The 21,052-nt window shown below is 46.7% G+C and overlaps 1 protein-coding gene across 5 annotated transcripts in view; it reads left to right on the forward strand.

The window, feature by feature from the left end:
• The window catches only part of ADCY2 (adenylate cyclase 2), a 430,631-nt gene that overhangs the window by 393,612 nt on the left and 15,967 nt on the right, over positions 1-21,052 (forward strand). For 2 of the 5 annotated variants that reach the window (XM_054487682.2, XM_054487684.2), the window contains 2 exons: positions 11,542-11,688; positions 13,829-13,936. In XM_054487682.2, the coding sequence (XP_054343657.1) occupies positions 11,542-11,688; positions 13,829-13,936 (255 nt within the window). Of the gene's footprint in view, positions 1-3,142; positions 6,071-11,541; positions 11,689-13,828; positions 13,937-21,052 lie in introns of those variants that run through there. The other 3 variants (XM_054487685.2, XM_054487688.2, XM_054487686.2) reach the window with 3 other exon arrangements.

Below are 21,052 nucleotides of genomic sequence, written 5' to 3' on the forward strand. Positions count from 1 at the left end.
TGTGCTTTTCCCAAAGAGAGTTCTGAGGACTTCAATACTGAAAGGGGAAAGGGTGGACAGTAGGGGAAGGAGGAAAAGGAATAAAAAGAGAAATGGGGTAGACGGGAGGTGGTTACATTCTTGTGAGGCTTGATTAGTGCTCATTGAAACCACATTTTCCATGTGAAAAGAGAGGAGTCAGAAAAGCCCATTATGCCTTCCTCTGCTTGAGCCAAGGGATGATTTCTGGTCTGGTCTTTGTCCAGTATCTGTGAAGATCAGCTATTAATTTGCATTGCCAGGATGAGAGTCAACAGAACTCTGTTTTCTGGTTAGTTTTTTTTGCGGGGTGTCTATTCTGAAAGATTTCAGGGCCCACAAGGAATTCTTTCCTGAGCAGTTGTGAGGGAGGCCACCTAGGGTGCTCTGTGGCCCTTCTATGTTGCAGCCATCCATGTGGGAACAAAAAGCAGGTAGTTTCTTGCATGACCCAGTTCCCAAGCTTAACTTGTAGTGAGTTTGGGGTCCTGAGATTCTTTTTTCAGAGGTGTAACCCCTGTTCTTAGGACATTTTCACTGAGGTGTGGGAGGCATGCGCAAAAGAGGCGGGGGTCACCTGTAGATGGATGAACTCCTTAATGGATAAGCTCAACCCAGATGATACCAGAACACAAAGCAACCTGCAGTGAGAAGCCTTGGAACAGTATTTTTCTGTAGCGGATTTGAAGTTGGCATTAAGAAGAAGGTGCCAGGTGGCAGATGAGGTGCTAGACATCACCACTCTCATCTTCCCGGAAACATTCAGGGCACAGTGGGTCTTCCAGGGCTATACAACAAGTCTCATGGCCCGCTGGCTTTCCTGTCTCTTCTCCTGGTGTTTATTACATTTGGTGGGTTCTTCAGCACCTGATTTTCCTATTGATCACAGGTAATAAAATCACGATGTCTATTAAAGGGCCCTCTGTTCTCGTTAACAAGGGTCTCCAGCCCATTTTTAAATTCAGCAAGGTCCCCATGTTTCCCGTGCCCTGTAGCCAGGCTGGTGGTGGCCCAGGATACAGAGATGAATGGGATTAGGGTGGCCTCATCCTCCGTGGGCGCCTCCTGGGGATAGGATCCTGTTATCTCCAAGGACACGGGGGTGTAAATATGGTACTCCAGAAAGGCTGCCACCATGAGGAAGTGGCTTCTGAATCTGGAAAGAAAGTGCTAGAAACTAGCTGGGAGAAGGGGGCCAGGGGGAGAGAGGAACAGGGAGAGAACATTTCAGGCTCCAAGGGGCTACTTTTCCACAGGTGCCAGGAAAGTGCCTAATTCAAGACCTGAGAAGAGCCCACTGGAGCAGGCAGGAAGAGAGCAAAGGGAGATGAGTAAGGGAGCTGAGGCCGGGCACAGTGGCTCACGCCTGTAATCTCATATTTTGGGAGGCCAAGGTGGGTGGATCACCTGAGGTCAGGAGTTCAAGACCAGCCTGGCCAACAGGGAGAAACCCTGTCTCTACTAAAAATACCAAAAAAAAAAAAAAAAAAAAAATTAGCTGGGCATGGTGGTGGGTGCCTGTAATCCCAGCTACTTTGGAGGCTGAGGCAGGAGAATTGCTTGAACCTGGAGGTGGAGTTTGCAGTGAGCCGAGCTCGCGCCATTGCACTCCAGCCTCAGCGACAACAGCGAAACTCCACCTCTAAATAAATAAATAAACATCTTAAAAAGAATTTGAGAGCTGATAGGAGGGTCCCTTCCTGGACATGGGCTCAGAGGAAAGCTCTGGAGCTTGAGAAGCTCTGTGAAGGTCTGTGGGGAGCACAGAAGGTACACTGGCCCCAGGGTTCAGCCTCACAGCCCTGCAGAGCCCTGTCTCATGTCCTGACAGCCTCCCTGGGCCAGACCTCCAGGAATAGCAGGTTCTCTCTGCTCTTTCTTGTTTGCTTGGCTTATTCTAAGCAAGCATCAGAATACAGTTATCCTCCTTGGAAATAATAAGGAAAGGCAAGATGGGGAAGGAGAATAAAACCTAGAGCTACACAGTGTGGCCTCAAATCTTACTCCCAACATTGTCTGTTCCTGTGAACATGAGCTGGTTACTTCCCTGTCCGAGCCTCACCGTCCTCATCCATAAAAGAAGAAGCATGGTGCCTTGCCTTCCAGTTGCAGGAGGCAGGCTGAGGGACATCTGCATGGTGCCTTCGCACTGCAGCCCCCCAGGTGAGGCGGGCATTTCACAGAGGTGTGCACGGCACCCACATCCACACAGGTGGGATATGCATGAGAGGGAAGACAGCAGCGAAGTGCGGGTGTTCGCAGCTCACAGTGAGTCCTCCATTTCCTTCGTGGCCCTGCTGTGTACCAGGGACCTTCATGCCACTGCACAACCCTCTGGTGCTCCTGAGGGTGACGTGACATTTTCCTCCAAGTTTCCTAAGGAGTGCTGCTGTTGGGTTAAAGACACACAGTGTCAGCTGGGTGCGGTGGCTCAGGCCTGTAATCTCAGCACTTTGGGAGGCCAAGGCGAGCGGATCATGAGGTCAGGAGTTCAAGACCAGTCTGGCCAACATAGTGAAACCCCGTATCTACTAAAAATACAAAAACAAGTTAGCCGGGCATGGTGGTATGTGCCTGTAATCCCAGCTAGTAAGGAGGCTGAGGCAGGAGAATCACGTGAACCCGGGAGGCAGAAATTGCAGTGAGCCGAGATCGTGCCTTTGCACTCCAGCCTGGGCAACAGTACGAGACTCCATCTCAACTGCAACAACAACAACAAAAAAGACACACACTGTCTCCTGTAGCATTCACCACCCTGCGAGCTCCATGGTGTAAGGCTGAGTAGTGGGGCAGGCAGCACGGCCTAACAGGAGCCCAGAGTGGGGACTCAGGACCTGGGCTGAGCCCTGGTTTTGGCACTGCCTCACTGCAAGGGCAGCTCGGGAACTTTCCAGGAACAAAGCAGGAATGGGAACATTTAGATGAAGCCAGCTCTGGGCTTTGTTTCTGTATTTGTCAAATAAAGAAGGTGAACCCCTTGGGGGTGTCATCACAGCCACTGTAGCCCTGTGTGTACATGGGGACCTGTCTTTAAGCATTGAAATAAATCCGCCTGCAGATGATCAGTGCCTGTTCAAAAAGCTTCCAGTTGCAGCACCTGAAGATGGTTCCTTTCTTCATTCAGGAAATACAGGGTCCTCAAATCTACACCTGACTGGGGGCAGCCTACAGCCCTGTAGGAAAATGAAAGAGCTTGGTTTCAGAGCTCTTCAGACTTGGACCAGCACGGATGGCTCCACGTTCCGTAACAGGCATGCCAAGGATGTTTGGATGATGCTCAAGGCCAGTGATTCCTGCCTGGTAGGCTTGCAGTCTCGCTGCTGACCTGACACGGTTCTCTGGAAGGGAGAAGAGTGGACACTGAACCTTAAATCAGAGCATCATCATTCCCACTATGATGCTGGGAAATGACATGATCGTGTCATTCTGCTCAGCTGGCGGGCTGCAGGGTTCTCTGTATTTAATCACACAATGCAGATCTTCCTTTGGCTGTAACATTTCAAATTTTACTCCCAATTTCTGTCTAAAAGGGTAAGCAATGGGGGTGATGGCTACTCTAGCAGCCATTGTAAGACTTGGGGACTAAACTATAAAAAGGAGCCCCCAGTCCCCACCACAATCAGAGCAGCCACATGCTGTCTCCTCAAGGACCCTGTACTCCCCCAGGGGAGGTTTGCTAGCCAGTTGCAGGAACAGTGAGTGTGGGGAGATTCTGGAGGCTTCAGTCCCCATGGGAACAGCACTGCATGCAAAACACAGCCCACACAAAGGGCCTGAGCAAGAAAGAGAGGCACCAACCCCCTGCCAAAAGTTCTCAGAGTTCCCACAGTGAGTCTCAGAAAGGGAGAGTTTTGTTTGGTTCTGAAAACACATAATGAGGGTGTTATAAGGAGAGCCACCTGCGTGCATAAAGCATAGCAAAGTCGTGCCCCTCCCTTCTGTGGAATGTCCCCTATGGCCGTTGGACCCTGCTGCCCTAAAGTAGCCTCCTCACTGGACAGAAGAATCAATTTCCTTGACCTAATGATGTAATATTAACCTTGCAATCCCAGACCAGGTGGGGCTAATATTGTGTGGCCTTGCACAGCTGAATGATAACGGTGCCCATGCTGTTTAAGAGTGTAGCTATCATCAAGGTTTCTGTCCCCTCTACAGTGTCAGGACCAAATACTGACATCCTGCCTGAGCTCTTTCCCTCCCTAAGGTTTCCCTGAGCAGAAGCCCTACCCCTTACTGAACCTGCATGGCAAAGTGTGGCTGATGCTGGGACCAAAGAAGTCCCTGCAGACAAGAGCAGCGCTTCTGAAAGTGAAGGACCACCTGCAGCACCTGCTAAACAGGCTATTCCTGGTCCCCACACAAGCCTTCCTTGACATCCTGGGCCCTGAGAGGTGACTGAGAGCAAAGCATCTGTCCCAGCCCTGGCACCTCTTGGTTGTGGGGCCTCAGAGTCCTCTCAGAGACCATTACCAATTTTTGAAGCAATAATTTAGATGAAGCTCTTAGAACTGTGCATGGCATGTAGTAAATACTGTTAGCTATCTTTTAAGCAAATATCCCAGATTCATGCAAAACTTAAGAATCACTGCCCCTGGGAATTGATCAAAAGCTTTCAGAAAGGGCTCCTGCCCAACATTTTTAGAGCCCGAATAAAGTGGAAAACAAAACTCAATGTAATCACTTCGCTCCCGTTCCTGGCATTGGATAAAAAGCACTGTGGGCAGCGTCTGCTTTCCCAGCCCCCTCTCAGCAGGGTGGGCCAAGCCCTGATGCTGAGTGCTCAGTGCCTCTGAATGCAGAGGTCCCGGGGGAGGCTTCTGGGGTGTGGGGTGGATGGGAGCAGGCCCTCAGCCCCTTTGTGTAGGTTACCCCGGCATCCACCACACTAATCCATTTCCACTAAACTCTTGGTGATACTGCTCTGTGAGTCTTCTGGAAATAACACAGGAAAACAAGACTTTGGCAAAAGCAAATATAGCTATACTTCACCAATATTGCCGGTTTGGTTCCAGACCTCTGCAATAAAGTGAATATCACTATCAAGCAAGTCACAAATTTTTGCTTTCCCAGCACATGTGAAGATTATGTTTACACTATACTGTATGTTTTAAGTATTCAATAGCATTATGTGTAAAAAAATGTACATACCTTAACTTTAAAATACTTTGTTGCAAAAAATGCTGACATGGACACACAAAATGAGCACATGCTGTTGGGAAAATGGTGCCATTAGACTTGGTCAAGGGAGGGCAGCAGCAAACATTCACTTTGTGAAAGACGCAATATCTGTGCACTGCAATAAAGCAAGACGCAATACAACAAGGTCTACCTATAAGCCAAAAAAAAAAAAGGACTTGAAGTCATGTTTTATTTCCCTGCATGGGATCAGCTTATACCTGCATCCTTTCTGACTTAACTAGTGAAATACTTCATGCATAAACAGGATGGGAGCTGCTTCCCTGCAGAATCACTGCCCTGAGGATGAATGGCCTCCTGGGACCAAAACCGACAGGTCAGGACTCTGGGAGAGACCAGGCAGGCAGTTCCATTCCTCTCTGTGGCACAACCTGTGGTTGCTGATGACTTTTTGAGTCCGGGGCAGGGCGTCTTTGGATAGCCTCCACTCCATGGCTTCTGGAACAATCCTTGGAAAATGGCACAGCTTATGCCAAGACCTGCATTAACACAGATCATGTCATTTTTGCTCTCCTACCCACTGCATCAATGCACAAAGGAAATTAATTTCCCTTCAGAAATAGGGAGTCAAGAATGATGTAATCGCTGTAACAATCAATTCTGAAAAGGTTTTATTTCAATGGAGAAGTGCTCATAGGCCTGTGCTCGGGCTCATGGGCATAGGGTTGGCTGCCTGTGTCTACCCTGGCTTTGCAGTGCCTCTTCTTTCTCCTGGGCACTTGTGTTACTTAAAACTTCCTGAAGCTTCTCCATCAGCTGCTAACTGTCATGGCCAGATTCAGCCCACACAACCCTCAGGCTCATCAGGAGAGTTCTGTGCACCCAGATGGGAGCCTTCTCTCTTTCGGAAGCCTGTTCTCCCTACCTCTGTGTGTGGCAGGAACATTTCTGAAAAGTCCCTTCAATGGGCATCAAAGCCAGTTCTCATCACTTGGGGAGAAGACTGCATTTTGTCACCAAATCGACCACGTGCCAAGTCCCCGGGTGGTAGAGGATTGTGAGCCAGACAGCCTCATTTGGAGAGAGCCAATGCCTGATCAAAACAAGCCACATGAGCCATGGATGCCACCACAGAAATTTGGGAAATGCCCCTCATGTGCAAACAGCACCTCCCTTTCTGCTGGGGAGAGCCCTCCCAGTGACGACCGGGCAGATCACTCAACAGCGCTGAGCTTTAAGCTCTATGCCCATGCGTCCTCTGCAGGAGGGTCAGGCTAGCATGCCCCTGGGGTTTCAATAGACATTTCTGTACTTTCTAGTCATTTGACTCCCCTGAGTAAATTAGGCATTAACTGACAGTTGGGGACACCAGGTGCTTAACGGTTCCCACGTCGGTCAACTCAGGAAACGTGGAAGATCCAAAGCTTCTATGCAGCCCAAGTCAGTGAGACAAAGCACCAGTCTGGTCTGGAAGGTGGGAGACCTGAGCACCGGTGGCAGCTCTGAGTGTTTTCTAGAACACTCCAACCCCCATGCCCACCTGGATGAAAAGCCCCAGACGTCTCCACACCTGGGCCCACGGCACCAACTGCGCTTTATTATGTTTTCTTGATTTTCTCTGTCTCTCCCACCAGACTTTATGCTCCTTAAGGGCAGGGCTTGTGTTCTTTTTCCCTGTGTCCCTAACACCTGGTATGAAGCCTGGCACACAGCAGGCCCTTTGATAAGGCACATGTGTGTGTAACAGGGTGTCAAAGGGAATTTCAGCCTGTGACACTAGGAGACACTTGCTCTCTTATTCCAAAGGAGGCATTAAACAGTGTGCAGAGCTTACAAATGCCTTCTTTGACCTGCAGGGAGCTTATGAATTGGCCAGAAGACTAGAGGTTGAAAGAGGGTTTGGGCAGAATGTAGTGGGGATGAGCCCCCTCCGAGAGGGGAAGGTGGGGATCCCCCCTCACCTCCAGCCTTGTGAACAGGCCAGAACTGCTCAGCCTGGCAGCACCCCATGACTTGAGTCTCTGAGTGGTCCTGGGAAGCATCTCCAACTGGGGGACACCGATAGCAGGCAGGTTCTGATACTTGGAAATGCTGAATGCAGGTGCTGATGGAGCATCTGGGCACACAGGGTGGGGAGCTGTGGTTTGGGACATGGCTGGACTGTCAGTTGTTTGGACAGCAAAGGGTGCTCAGTGTTGCCCAAGGATCAAGCAAGAAAAAGAGAATTGGTGTAGGGTTGTTTTAGATCCAATGTTACAAAGCTGCCTGGGGGACGGAGGGGAGGCAGTGGGAGGTGAAGGCACCTCCACAGTGAAACTCGAAGAAATAGCCCAAAAGCCTGGACCTGAGAGGGTAGTGAGGAGCAGGAGGGACGTGCATGGCCTCCATCATGGAAGACTCAGGGTTGGGGGGATGTCCAGGGATGGGCGAAATGGCAGGGAGTCTTCCAAAAACCCATGAAGACATCCACAGGAGGAAAGCCAGGTTTGAGTATTCAGGGAGCGGGATGCAGCTAATAGGAAGCTGTCCTGCCTCACAGCCTCTTCCTCCTTCCCCTGTTCTCCATTCTGGATGGTTTGGAAAACCCAGCTAGCAAGTTAGGAAGAGGGGAGGTGGAAGGAGTGGTGGAGAGAGAGTAGAAGCCAACTGATCCCCCTTCTCCACCTGCAAAAGGCCCACACTGGGGAAGAGCACAAGCCATAGGTACAACGAGGGCAAGAGTTTTGACTATTTCTTTTTTTTTTTTTTTTTTTTTTTGAGACGGAGTCTTGCTCTGTTGCCCAGGCTGGAGTGCAGTGGCACAATCTTGGCTCACTGCAAGCTCTACCTCCCAGGTTCACACCATTCTCCTGCCTCAGCCTCCCAAGTAGCTGGCACTACAGGCCCCTGCCACCACGCCTGCCTAATTTTTTGTATTTTTAGTAGAGACAGGGTTTCACCGTAGTCTCGATCTCCTGACCTCGTGATCCACCTACCTCGGCCTCCCAAAGTGCTGGGATTACAAGCATGAGCCAATGTGCCCGGCCGAGTTTTGACTATTTCTTGGACTGGGGCCTCTAATTATGGATGAGAGGACGTTGCATTACACACAGTGACATGCAGGGCCAGAGTAGTCCCGAGTGTTCATCCAAGATAGGGAAGATCTAGCCACACTCCAAAAACTGAAAGGGGTAGTGGCCACAGAAATGCAGTTGCTTTGTGATTATCTTTTCATGCCTTGAGCTCGTTCAACAGAATGGTTACATGTGAATGAGTGTTGAGGAGACATCTAAACTCACTTTCAATTCTAAAGCTCAGTAATACTTTTGGGTAGCTATATGCTGACATGGGTCACCCATTCTAGACCTTGAATTCCAAATTATCTTCAAAGGCTGCCCACCTGCCCTACTCCAGCCCCCAGGTCCTCTGGAAGTCTAAGACAATCTCAAGTCATCTACCAGTCAGCATGCAATCCTCTCTGGCCCCAAGCCCAATGGAACCACATGAGGGAACCTCTCACGAGTTCAGTGCATGGTTCTCAGCCCTCCAAGTTTCACAGGCTCCAGAGAATTTAAGAAGCCTAGAAGTTTCCCTGGTTTCCCAGTAGTTATAGTCTTATGGAAGCCCTGAATCTGAGGACCAGGTGAGCAGTGACCTGAGCTCACCCTGGGCATTCCCTCAGAGCTTCCAAGTGACCACTCTGCCAAAGAAGGTGGGTGATCAGTTTGTAGTCCAAGCTCTCCAGAAGCATTCACAGCCTGCAGAGAATGCAGGGATTGGTCCTGGCCCTTCCCCTCAGCCAGCTGAGAGCCTTGGTGGCAACCCGAGCTCCCCTGAGCTCCATTTCCTCATGTAATCTGTCATTCTTACTCAAGGCTGCACAGCAGAATAACCCAGGGAACTTTCCAAAACAATGCCTGTGCTTGGAGCCCAGCCTAGGGGATGAGGGTCAGTTGGTCAGTGGGGAGGCCCAGGCACCTGCCCTCTTGGAAGTCCCATTAGAGATTTTCCCGTGCAGCCCCATTTTGGTCCTGTGTAATGAAATGACATGTCAGATCCAAACTGCCCATCAGTTCAGTCTTGCATTTCATCATCTCCAACTTCAAGACACCCTTAAAGACTCCAGAGGAAAAGACAAAGGTAAAGTGACAGGACCCGCAAGTGTCAGAGGCCCTGTGCTACCCCCAAACCAAGCAGTGAAGCCCATGATCATCCCGGAGACTTGATAAAGTATAAAGTGTAGCATTTACAAGGGTGGATTCTACTGTCAGACTTGATAACTCCAGCCTTGGGCAAGTAATGTAACCACTCTGTGCCTCAGTTTCTTTATTTGTAGGTGGAAAACTCTAGTACCAGCCTCATAGGGTTGTAGTTGTGGTGAGTTCATACACGTAAAGTGTTCAGAGAGGTGCCCGTCCTACCATGTGGTGAGCACTCAGTAAGTGCTAGCTATTATCGTGCTTATTCTTGTCATCATTATCATTCCCCAAAGAGCACTCTGGACAGTGTCAGCAGAGAGTGGGGAAATGCAGGATATAGAAAATATGTCCTCGGCCAGGTGCAGTGGCTCACACCTGTAATCCTAGCACTTTGGGAGGCCAAGGTGGGTGGATCACAAGGTCAGGAGTTCGAGACCAGCCTGGCCAACATGGTGAAACCCTGTCTCTACTAAAATAAAAAAATCAGCTGGGCATGGTGGTGCACACCTGTAATACCAGCTACTCAGTAGGCTGAGGGAGGAGAATAGCTTGAACCCGCGAGGTGGAGGTTGCAGTGAGCCAAGATCACGCCATTGCACTCCAGCCTGGGCAATAGAGTGAGACTTTGTCTCAAAAAAAAAAAAAAAAAAAAAAAGAAAGAAAGAAAATATGTCCTCCCCTTGCTAGATGCACCCTTTTCCTCAAGCACAGGGACGTCAGTGGAGTTTATACCACTTTTATAAAACTGACATTTTTAACCCACACAAGATCCTAGGGGGTTCTCATCCCTGTTCTCTGACCCCCCGGCTGCTGTCAGCATTGCCAGCACTGTGCCTTGGCTGTCATAGGCTGCCTACCGAGGATATGAGTGTTCACAAAGGCAGCTTTGCAGAGAGAGAGAAAATACAATTCTGCACAAGAAACCAGCACAATCATATTGAGCACAAAATAGAAAAGAAAACCTTGATTTCATTGTTCATGTACTTTGTACAGATCTTGAGGCAGTAGTAGGGATTATAGAGTGGCTGGTCCTGATAACCAGAAAAGGAAAAAGTCCATCTTTTTCTCAAAACTGTTGTGACCTTCAGTTGGGTTGCCCTGGCTCTGATGGGTTTGTGACGGGACCTCCCTGGGGAAAGAACAGTTCCTCTGAGGTGCCACCAAACCTTGGAGTTATGATACTATTTAAGTGCTTGCTCTCTGTAAAGGAGTTCATCTGGGTACCCCAAAGAGCAGGGCTTACTGATAATGTTCATGTAGAATGGATTCCCTCGCCCTGCCAGACACACAGGAAGCACCAACCATTTTTCCCTCCCCTCAGAGGGCAGCCATCTTGTTTAACAGAACTCTCCTCACCTTTCCTGGACAAGAAAGCGTTTCCCATGCTGCGCTGCGTCCACAGTGTCTCCGGCCAGTCTGCCTGTGTCAGGGCCATCTCGGGGGTCTGAGGAGCCCTTGCCAGTGGAAGGGCAGATCCTCCACACCTCGGACTAGCCCCCAAGACCACCTAACAACTCTTCCTTTCTGGAACCTTCATTGAATTTGAAGGTGTCACTGTGTTGGGAAAATTATGGAAACACCTTGAAATTGTGTTTACAAGACATTGCAATTTAACTCATGTCTATGGATAAAGAACTATGAGCTTCTTCCTATTTAAAAACAAAAGAATATCCTGAATAAATATAGTCAGTGTCTAATATAATATAAATAAGTAGACTGAGGAGCTCTATTGGTTCTTTCTGGTGTAATAAGAAGTAACTTGATGAATTCCATGTGCTGTTTTCAGGAGACACTGAAGAGGAAAATTCATCAAGACTCCCATCCAAATACTATAGCCATAACGAGTTATTTCAGGACAATCTGAGAGTTTGGGAAATTATTTTGTTTCCCTTCAGTTGTTTAAAGGACACTTTTTACTAAGCCAGAACTCTGTGGTCTCTTGTCATTGTCTCAAGTCAATATGACAGAGAGGTTTAACTGGCAAGGCACCTCTTCTTAACTGGTAGTGGCCTGAATCCAGCTCATTAGAAGCTTTCCCCTGCGAGCAGCGGCAGCGTGTGGATTGGGCCGAGGCTGGGGTGGGACAAGTGGAGTAGGCATTTGGGTGATGTCTGTGTGAATCCCGGCATAAACAAGCCACTTGCCTGTGGAGTGTTTCTGTCTAAAGGTCAGTCTCCTAGTGATCAGCTCTTGCTTTTCTTCCAAGCAGGAGCTATACCACCAGTCCTATGACTGCGTCTGCGTCATGTTTGCCTCCATTCCGGATTTCAAAGAATTTTATACAGAATCCGACGTGAACAAGGAGGGCTTGGAATGCCTTCGGCTCCTGAACGAGATCATCGCTGACTTTGATGATGTAGGTACTGAGAGTTGCCCTTGAAGGGCAGGAGTACACCCAGTCTCACACCTGTGCACTTGAAGTTACTTCAGGATAGTGGCCTATCCCAAAAAAACTTGTCCTTTGGCATAATTTCTGGCAGATGGCATTAAAGCCTTTTGCTTTATTTAGGTCTCTGACTAATTTGAGGTAGACAAATACATTGTATTTTTGAAGCTGGTATGACTGCTAGGAACAGCTACCAAAATCTGTTAAATCAAATGTGTATCCAGTGTGCTAGTAGATTCTCTACAAAGGCTTGAATTTGACGTAAAATACTTGCCCATCCTTTTCTACATAAAAAGATAATGAATTGTAATAGACTATTGGTGTGTCTGTGCCTACTTCAATGCCTTTGTCAGATATCAACTTGCACTATGCATGGATGACATTTTATTGAAAATACAATCTGTATGGGGGGATAATACAACATACTTTAGAAGGGACAGAGTGTCTGTTTTAGAATTTGAAATAGGTGTCATTTTTCAACTTTCTACATAGAGAAGAGTGTGTTCTATTTCCCAGTAAGAACAAACGCCCCTCTGGTTTAAGGATATTGCAGCCACACTATTCTTATCACTATCTTGCAAAATAGAAGAAAATTGACATCTGTCCAGGAGCATGTGTTAATGATGATTCATGGAATTTTGAAATACATGATGAGATTACATAACACGGTGGTTTCAGGCAAACCTCCTAAATGTCTTGTGGGCCCTGTGCATTTTCTCTCACCACCATCATCACTGTGAGGTCGATGCTAGATATTCATGGTGACGTCATGACCGCCAGCGATTACCACTGTGATCTTGGGTGCATCGTGACAAACAGCGGCTGGGGGTCTCAGCTGCTCCTCAGTGAAATAAACATTCCCCAGTACTAACGGGTGAGTGACAGTGGATATGTGGATAGGTGATACAGGGATTTGCTCATCTGTCTTAAATTATTAGATATGTAATCCTGGAGGAATCTCCTCTGAAATCAAGAGATCCAAGGGAGGGGCAAGAAAACGCTCTTGGTCTCCCGTCAGTGCCATTTGAGCCCTGCCCTCCTGAGTGGGTACAGACCTTCCAGGGTGTCCTTCACGTGCAAGCCCATTCCTCTTCCTTCCTACAGCTTCTGTTCTTATCCCTGCCTTTCCTCCATCCCAGCTGAAAGCCTAACTCAGCAGACTAAGGAGGAGTCAAGTGGGATGCTGATAACTAATTCCAAGACAAGAAATAGTAGGGCTCGGGCCAGCTGTGCTGGCTTGTGCCTGTCATCCTAGCACTTTAGGAGGCCAAGGTGGGAGGATCGCTTGAGCCCAGGAGTTTGAGACCAGCCTGGGCTACATAGGGAGACCCTGTCTCTGCAAAAAAATTTTTAAATTAGCTGCACGTGGTAGTGTATGCCTGTGATCTCAGCTGCTTGGGAGTCTGAAGCAGGAGGTTCACTTGAGCCTGGAAGATGGAGGCTGCACTGAGCTATGATCACACCACTGCACTCCAGCTAGGGTGACAGAGCAAGACTCTGTCTCAAATATATATATATATATATACACGTATATCATATGGCTCCTCTTCTGTCTTGCAAACAGCAGCCTTCTCACTTCTCTTAGGCCTCCCATGGAAGGGAGAAAGAGAGAGAGAGAGAGAGGGAGAGCTGGCTTCTCTTGCTAATATATGTATTAGGCTAGGGCTGATGACAACCATTTAGATCTTTATTCCATCCACCTGAAGCACTAATACTTGATCATAAATAATTCTGACCATGCAAGAAAGAGCTCACTCATCGAATCATAATTTTATATTTATGCCTTTCAAATGCATAGTCAGGAAATTTATTCAAGCCCATTGTCATTTGCATCATAATTCATCTTGGTTCCTTCACTAGCGAAGTTTGAATGGTAATTCGTGTTCCTTGGAAGTAAATCATTATGCTGTACTTTCCTCCAAGGACATGTGCTGTATGAAATACATGAAGTTTTCATTCCTGGAAAAGCCCAGGGCCCAAGGGTGCATACGCAGTGGTTGAAACAAGTCATGGCATTACTGTGAACCAGCATTTGAGAATGTCTCTATAAAATGCTCAGCTTCAGGTCAGCATCCAACTGAGTAACTGGATGGTTGTCATTGCTTCACAGCTTCTTTCCAAGCCAAAATTCAGTGGAGTTGAAAAGATTAAGACCATTGGCAGCACATACATGGCAGCAACAGGTCTGAGCGCTGTGCCCAGCCAGGAGCACTCCCAGGTAAGACGTGTTGGCCACTTAATGACACAGGTGAGCCTCAGCCCCATTCACAAACCACCCCCGGACCAAAACAGCCATGAAATGCCCCAAGAACTGTATATTTTTTACAACCTAAAGCTCAGAGTCAAGGTCCTATGAGAGAAGATGAAAATTCCAGACTTCTTAGAGCCAGAGAATCTGTTCACAGAACTCCTTCTGCTGGCCAACAGGAGAAGAAAAACCAATCAGTAGCTGCTTGTTAATACAGATAAATACTCAATGAAGTAGAAGATGAAAGCTAGTTATTTGAAGGAGACTCAGTAAGGATGGATCCAGGTCTTTTGATTTAAAAGAATATAGTCAAGGCCGTGTGCAGTGGCTCACATCTGTAATCCCAGCACTTTGGGAGGCCGAGGCGGGTGGATCTCTTGAGCTCAGGAGTTCGAGACCAACCTGGGCAACATAGTGAAACCCCGTGTTTACCAAAAATACAAAACAAAAATAGGCAGGTGTGGTAGCATGCACTTGTGGTCCGTGTTACTCGAGAGGCTGAGATGGGAGGATGGTTGAGCCTGGGAGGTGGAGGTTGCAGTGAACTGAGATCGCACCACTGCACTCCAGCCTGTGTGACAGAGTGACACCCCATCTAAAAAATGAATTAAAATAAAATAATGTGGTCAAAAAACAAGTTGGCCACATGGAAATTTCATTGAAAATGTCATTTGGGCAAAATTGAATATCTTCAATCAACTAAGGTTTTCGAGATTTTCTCGTGTGTGTGTGTGTGTGTGTGAGAAACAGAGAGAGAGAGAGACAGCATGTACGTAGACATGCTTGTGTAACTTGTGGGAATATTAGTAGGGGCTTGTAAAAAAGACCTCCTTTCCCCTCAGGACAGTGGCCTTTGCTGTGGAGCCTGCCCTCTGCTGGGCAGACCACAGAGAAACTGCACTTAGCAGAACACACTTTCTGTGGACAGGCAGGTTCTCAAAGAGAAGAAGGGCTGAGTTCCATGTATGAGCCCCTCTCCCATAACCACCTCCCATGGGAAGAGTGAGAGTGGGGAGAGAGGCAGCAGGCACCATAACAGAGCTCCCTCTTCCAGGAATATCAGGAGAGGGTCCTAGTTTCCTGCTTAACATTCATGCATTCATGGGCAAAGAGTAGAACGTGGATAGACGTCTGACTCAAGATGGAACCCTAGCATTCTTCCAGTTAATTGGAGTGATATGTATTCCATTGGTTCTCCTCTTCAGGTGGTTGCCTTCAGATTATTATTTTTTAACGAGTATGCATTACTTCAGTAATAAAGAAAATAAAAGAAACAAGCCATAAAAGAAACCCCAGAAGAACCTTGCCTTTGAATTCTGAGCAACACCCTCTCAAGCCATCATGGAGTCTGTGGCCAAAGGAAAACTGTTGTACCCTCTGCATGGTGTTGTAGATTTTTAATGGTTAGGGTTTTTTCCAGAACATTAAAGTGTTAAAAATTGAAAAAAAATGTAAAATCGAGATATTAAAATATACAACATTCTTTTAACTTTAAATATTCTATTTATAACCCAAACCAGAACTAATTACAATTTTACTTTCCTGGCTTTCATGGAAACAAATATATGCTTCTCCAGTGCCTTTAATGTTCTGGAAAACATTGGCCATTAAAAAAAATAACATTAAAATATGTATAGAAACAGGCATTTTTCTTATTGCCTCAGGCTCTAAGATGCTCAGCACAACACTGTCAGGACCTATCTGTCTTAGTCTGCTTGGCCTGCCAGGCAGCATACCACAGGCTGGGTGGCTTAAATGACAGAAATTTATTTCTCACAGTTCTGAAGGCTGGGAAATTCAAGACTGAGGTGCTGGCTGATTAGGTGTCTGCTGAGGGCTCCTCTTCTGTCTTGCAAACAGCAGCCTTCTCACTTCTCTTAGGCCTCCCATGGAGGGGAGAGAGAGACAGAGACAGAGAGAGGCTGACTTATCTTCCACTTTAAAGAGGGCACCAGTTCTGTTGGATCGGAGCTTCATTCTTATCAACTTAGTTGACCATAATTACCCCCTAACAAAGCCCTGTCTTCAGTACAGTCACCTGGGAGATCAGCACTTCAACATATAAATTTTAGGGAGGACACAATCCTATCCACAGCAGTGTCTTTATTAAAAATTTCATTATTTTAGTTCATCTTGAATTTTTCTGCATTGATTTTGATTTTTTAAAATATTGCACTAGGATATTATTTCTCATGATTGCTGAGCTTTTTTCTCCTTCTGAAGTTTCACTCCTGGGTGAGTGCCTCACTTACCTCATCCTCATCCAGCTATGACTTGGAGGCTTCTCCAGCTCATCTAGTGAGGGCCGTCAGGAGCACTTCACCCGATCACATCCACTCCAGCCCTTTGCTCTTAGACAGCCAACTACCAATCCTTTGGCAGGGCCTTGGAGTGGGAGATCTTTTGAGGCACTACCACGTGAAGACCTGTTCCACATTCAGTTTCACTCTACAGCCCATTACTCTACAGCCCAGGGTGCATGTCTGCCTGTTCTTTCTGACCCTAACTCTGCCTCCATCAGACCCAGTCTCCTGGATCTTCAAGAAAAGTATCCAGGTCTTTTATCTTCCTTTCTGTAGCCACACTTTATAGACTAAGAGTTTGTATCCACTGCCTTTATCTTTCACCTTCTACTTTCTCTCTACGCCTCCACAATCCTGCCTCACGAGTGCCATCAGGAATTCTACTCTCGATGACCAAAAAAACACTTCCAGATTCCAAAACTCCAGTCCAATCACATTCTCTGAGTATTCGTCCTGGGTGACGCCCTGTCTGTGGGTGGCCGTTGCCTTTGCTCAGTAATCCTCCCTTGGCTTTTGAGCCCTCCCATTGTCTGGCCCCAGCCTGCGGTCCCTCTCTTTGGGACATTGTAATATTCTTTCCTCAACCCCTCTTCTCCATCAGGGACCTCTCCTAAGACTTTATCCATCCCTTCTGCACATTCTCTCTCCACCAAAACCTCTATCTACTGTCTTGACCATTGGGACAGACTTGGATCACTTCCAGCTTCCTGTAGACACCCTGCTTTCTAACACTAGTGCCATTTTCTTCTTGTCCTCCCCACTTTGGAAACAGGGCTCCAACCCTCTGCCCCAGCTCCATGCCCTGACCCATCCCCTACTTCTCCCTACAGTCTCTACACCAGCCCTGAAACATGCATGTGCTTTTGTGCAGACCAACCTGGGTTCTATCCACATCCTTTCCAGGTAAGGTGCACCCATGACCTGTAGCAGCACCAACTGTGGTGGTTGTTACAGTGGTTTTCACAGACAGCCCCAAGCCTGCTGTGTTTCTGGGGTGGGCTGGGGACCCCCATTTCCACTAGTTTACCCAGGTGATTCTGATGCTCACAGAAGATTCCCTGCCTGGTCAAGGAGCCTTTCAGAGTCTCATCAGAATGCCAAGGCTCCAACTTTCATAGAAGACTTTCCTGTGCCCCGACCTGGGGAGCTTTTCCTCACCTGGCTGTCTGGGTCCAGATCTTATTTCCTTTCTTCACTGTTTGCTCATTTTCAACTTTCCTGGAAGTGTGTATATGTTTCTTAGCCACCATCCAGACTATAGCAGGTGCCATGTGTTATGCAGTGGCCTTCAAAGTCCCCAGCAGGACCTTTAAGTGATCACCCGTGTTTGTTCAAGGAGTGATTGCACCTGTGCCCACTCCACCTCCCAGACAGTGTTTAGCTTCCTTCACTGTTTTACAAACCTGCCACTTCCAATGCAAACCCTCTAATTTCTTTCCCTGACCTTGAACCTTTACTGAATGGCTCCTGAGCCCTTACAACAAGCCTAGGAGGTAAGCAGTAAAACTCTTTGCCCATTTTAAAGATGGAGAAACTGAGGCACGGAGCAGTCAAGTAACTTTCTCCATGTTCTAGGGAAAACAAGTAGCCATAGAGTAGGGCTCAGACCTGGGTGTATCTGTCTGTCCAGAGCTCTGCACGGCAGCCTCTGGTGCTGCCTCCTGTTGTCCTTGGCTCACCTGCCCCTCCACCAGCCCCCACCCTTTCCTGAGCATCCCTGCATCCCTACATTTGTGTCTATCCTATTCACTCATCACTGCTCCGAGCCCTTTAGCAAATCCCTTCCCAGGAGCCCCATTCCTCCACCCTTAGCTGCCCCAGCAATGAAACTTGTCTTCTTAGTTATCTTTGAATGGCTTACTGACTTCAAACCCAGCCACTGTTGTTAACACATTACTGTTTTCAGGGTAGAGTTGAAAGAGCATGAATATCAAATGAAACTGCTTATTACTTACTATTATAGCTAAGTGTTCTGCACTTCTGTTACCTTATGCATGAAATGGTGATCACGCCCGTTGCATGAGGCTGTTGAGAAGACTATATTTAACATGCAAAATACTTAATTGACTCCACGGGCATAGTAAGTAATAAAAATGCTAACAGTAATAATAATATAGTTGTGGTTTGTACTGTGTTTTGCATATTGGTACCATTGCTGCCTCAAATAGAACAGAGATAAGGGTTTTGGGACATTGAAATATGATATGTAGTCATATGGAGGGAAATTCTCTCAGTACTGTATGTGCTATTTATGATTAGAGCATTTAATTAGATTCTTTATAAGGGCATCCTAGAAATATTTTGAAGTGCAATGAAAGGAAAGTTCATTACAATTGATTTGGGGAAAATAACATACCTGATAAATATTCATGCTAATATTAGTTACTTTTATAAGAAATGAATGTCACTTTTACCTTTTGTAACGTGCCCAAAATGGGCTTAAGCCTTTGCTTCTCTAGTTATAAACAAAATATTTTCTATTTATTGTTTAGCCAAATCTTTAGTCTGGCAACAAAAGATATTCAGTTTGCAAAATATATGGGGTAACCCAAGGAATAATGTCTTTTTCTTAAATCCAAAAAGAGGCAAATTATCTGGGTAATAGCCTTTTGAAATTTAGCCTTTATTTGTAATTACCTCGGCATTTTCTGTTTGCAGTAATAACATACTTACCCATGGAGAAACACGTGCATAGAAGTATATTAGCACCTAGTGAGGCAGGGCTTTTGTGCCTGGCTCTGTTTTTCCTCATTTGTAGTTTTTAAATGAAATGATCCATTCCAATTTTAAGCTTAAGTCAACAATGTGGCTAAACGGTTGAATTACATGTAAGAACCGATTGTTGTTTTTAAAAGAAACAGGCATTTGTCAAGAAAGGAAATATTAAACTGGAAGTGGGCTTTCATTCATTCCCTGAGCACACTCCCTGAGGTGTAGACACCCTGGCTTGGATTTAGTGGTCGGTAGAAAATGAGAGTTTGCCCATCTCAATGGCCCTTCGTTTTGCCCTCAAGACCTCACTCTCTTCTGAGCCTCATACCTGCAGCCCCTGCTTGTTTCTTTCCATGGACTTTAGAGAAAACTGGTGGCTGTGGTATGTTCTCCTTGACTTGTAGAGTTGTGCTTTTTTTTTTTTTTAAAGGATATTTTGCCGGAAAATGATCCAGGTACTCCTGAAAATTGATGGGTTATCTACCTGATTGGTGGGTTATCTTCCTGATTGATGGGTTATCTACCTGATTGATGGGTTAGCTACCTGATTGGTGGGTCATCTTCCTGATTGATGGGTTATCTTCCTGATTGATGGGTTACCTACCTGATTGGTGGGTTATCTGCTTGAATGGTGGGTTATCTACCTGATGGGTGGGTTATCTTCCTGATTGATGGGTTATCTACCTGATTGGTGGATTATTTGCTTGAATGGTGGGTTATCTACCTGATTGATGGGTTATCTACCTTGTTGGTGGGTTATCTGCCTGATGGGTGAGTTATCTACCTGATGGGTGGGTTAACTGCCTGATGGGTGGATTATCTGCCTGATGGGTGGGTTATCTACCTAGTTGATGGGTTTTCTGCTTGATTGGTGGGTTATCTACCTGTTTGGTGGGTTATCTTCCTGATTGATGGGTTATCTACCTGGTTGGTTGGTTATCTGCTTGAATGTTGGGTTATCTACCTGATTGGTGAGTTACCTACCTGGTGGTGGGCTACCTGATTGATTGGTGGGTTATCTACCTGATGAGTGGGTTATCTACATGAGTTATCTACCTGGTAGGTGGGTTATCTGTTTGATTGGTGGGTTATCTACCTGATCTTCATTCTGATGACAACAGCCAGCTGGAGCATAGAAGCAGCTGTTCATTAGACTGGGAGTGTTCTCCACTACCGTAGTCCACACCACTCCCTGTTGCCTCATTCCTTCTGCTGCACTCCAGAGCCTCACCTGTTCCACATCTGAGGGGCTTTTCAGATGTGGAAATCTGCCCTAATCAAAGATTAGAGATAACTCTGATCTTAACAAGTATGTAAATAGTTTTGATCTTTTTCAAACAAATTTTTCTAGGAACTGAAGTCAAAAACAAAGTTTAGGGAAGAAAACTTTCATTCTGACCCATGCTTTGATTGTAGTATTGCTGTAATATGCAGTACCTCTAGCCATCACTGACAATTTCTAACAGGTTGACACCCATTTCCCCCAACAACCTGGAAGGAAAGAACTTGCACTTCTGGAACAGACGGAGGGGAGAGCAGGGGAGCAAGAGGAAAGGGGAGCTGTTCTCCAGCAAGGTGTCAACACTGGTGCTGCTTCCATTCTTAAAAACATCTCGGCTGGGCGCGGTGGCTCACGCCTGTAATCCCAGTACTTTGGGAGGCCGAGGTGGGTGGATCATGAGGTCAGGAGATCGAGACCATCCTAGGTAACAAGGTGAAACCCCGTCTCTGCTAAAAATACAAAAATGAGCCGGGCGTGGTGGCAGGCACCTGTAGTCCCAGCCACTCGGGAGGCTGAGGCAGGAGAATGGCGTGAACCCGGGAGGCGGAGCTTGCAGTAAGTCAAGATTGTGCCACTGCACTCCAGCCTGGGCAACAGAGCAAGACTCCGTCTCAAAAAAAGAAAAAAAAAATCTGAGTTTTTGCTTTCTTTTCAATTATTTTATTTTTTAAAACAATTATTTTATCCAAATATTATCTAAAATAAATATATAATTTTATTTACTTATTACATCTAAACAAGTCCAATGGCAGGCCTGGGTTTGTGGGCTGAGGGTCATCACTAGTTCAT

Source organism: Pongo pygmaeus, chromosome 4 (assembly GCF_028885625.2).
Source record: "Pongo pygmaeus isolate AG05252 chromosome 4, NHGRI_mPonPyg2-v2.0_pri, whole genome shotgun sequence".
Taxonomy (NCBI): Eukaryota; Metazoa; Chordata; class Mammalia; order Primates; family Hominidae; genus Pongo; species Pongo pygmaeus.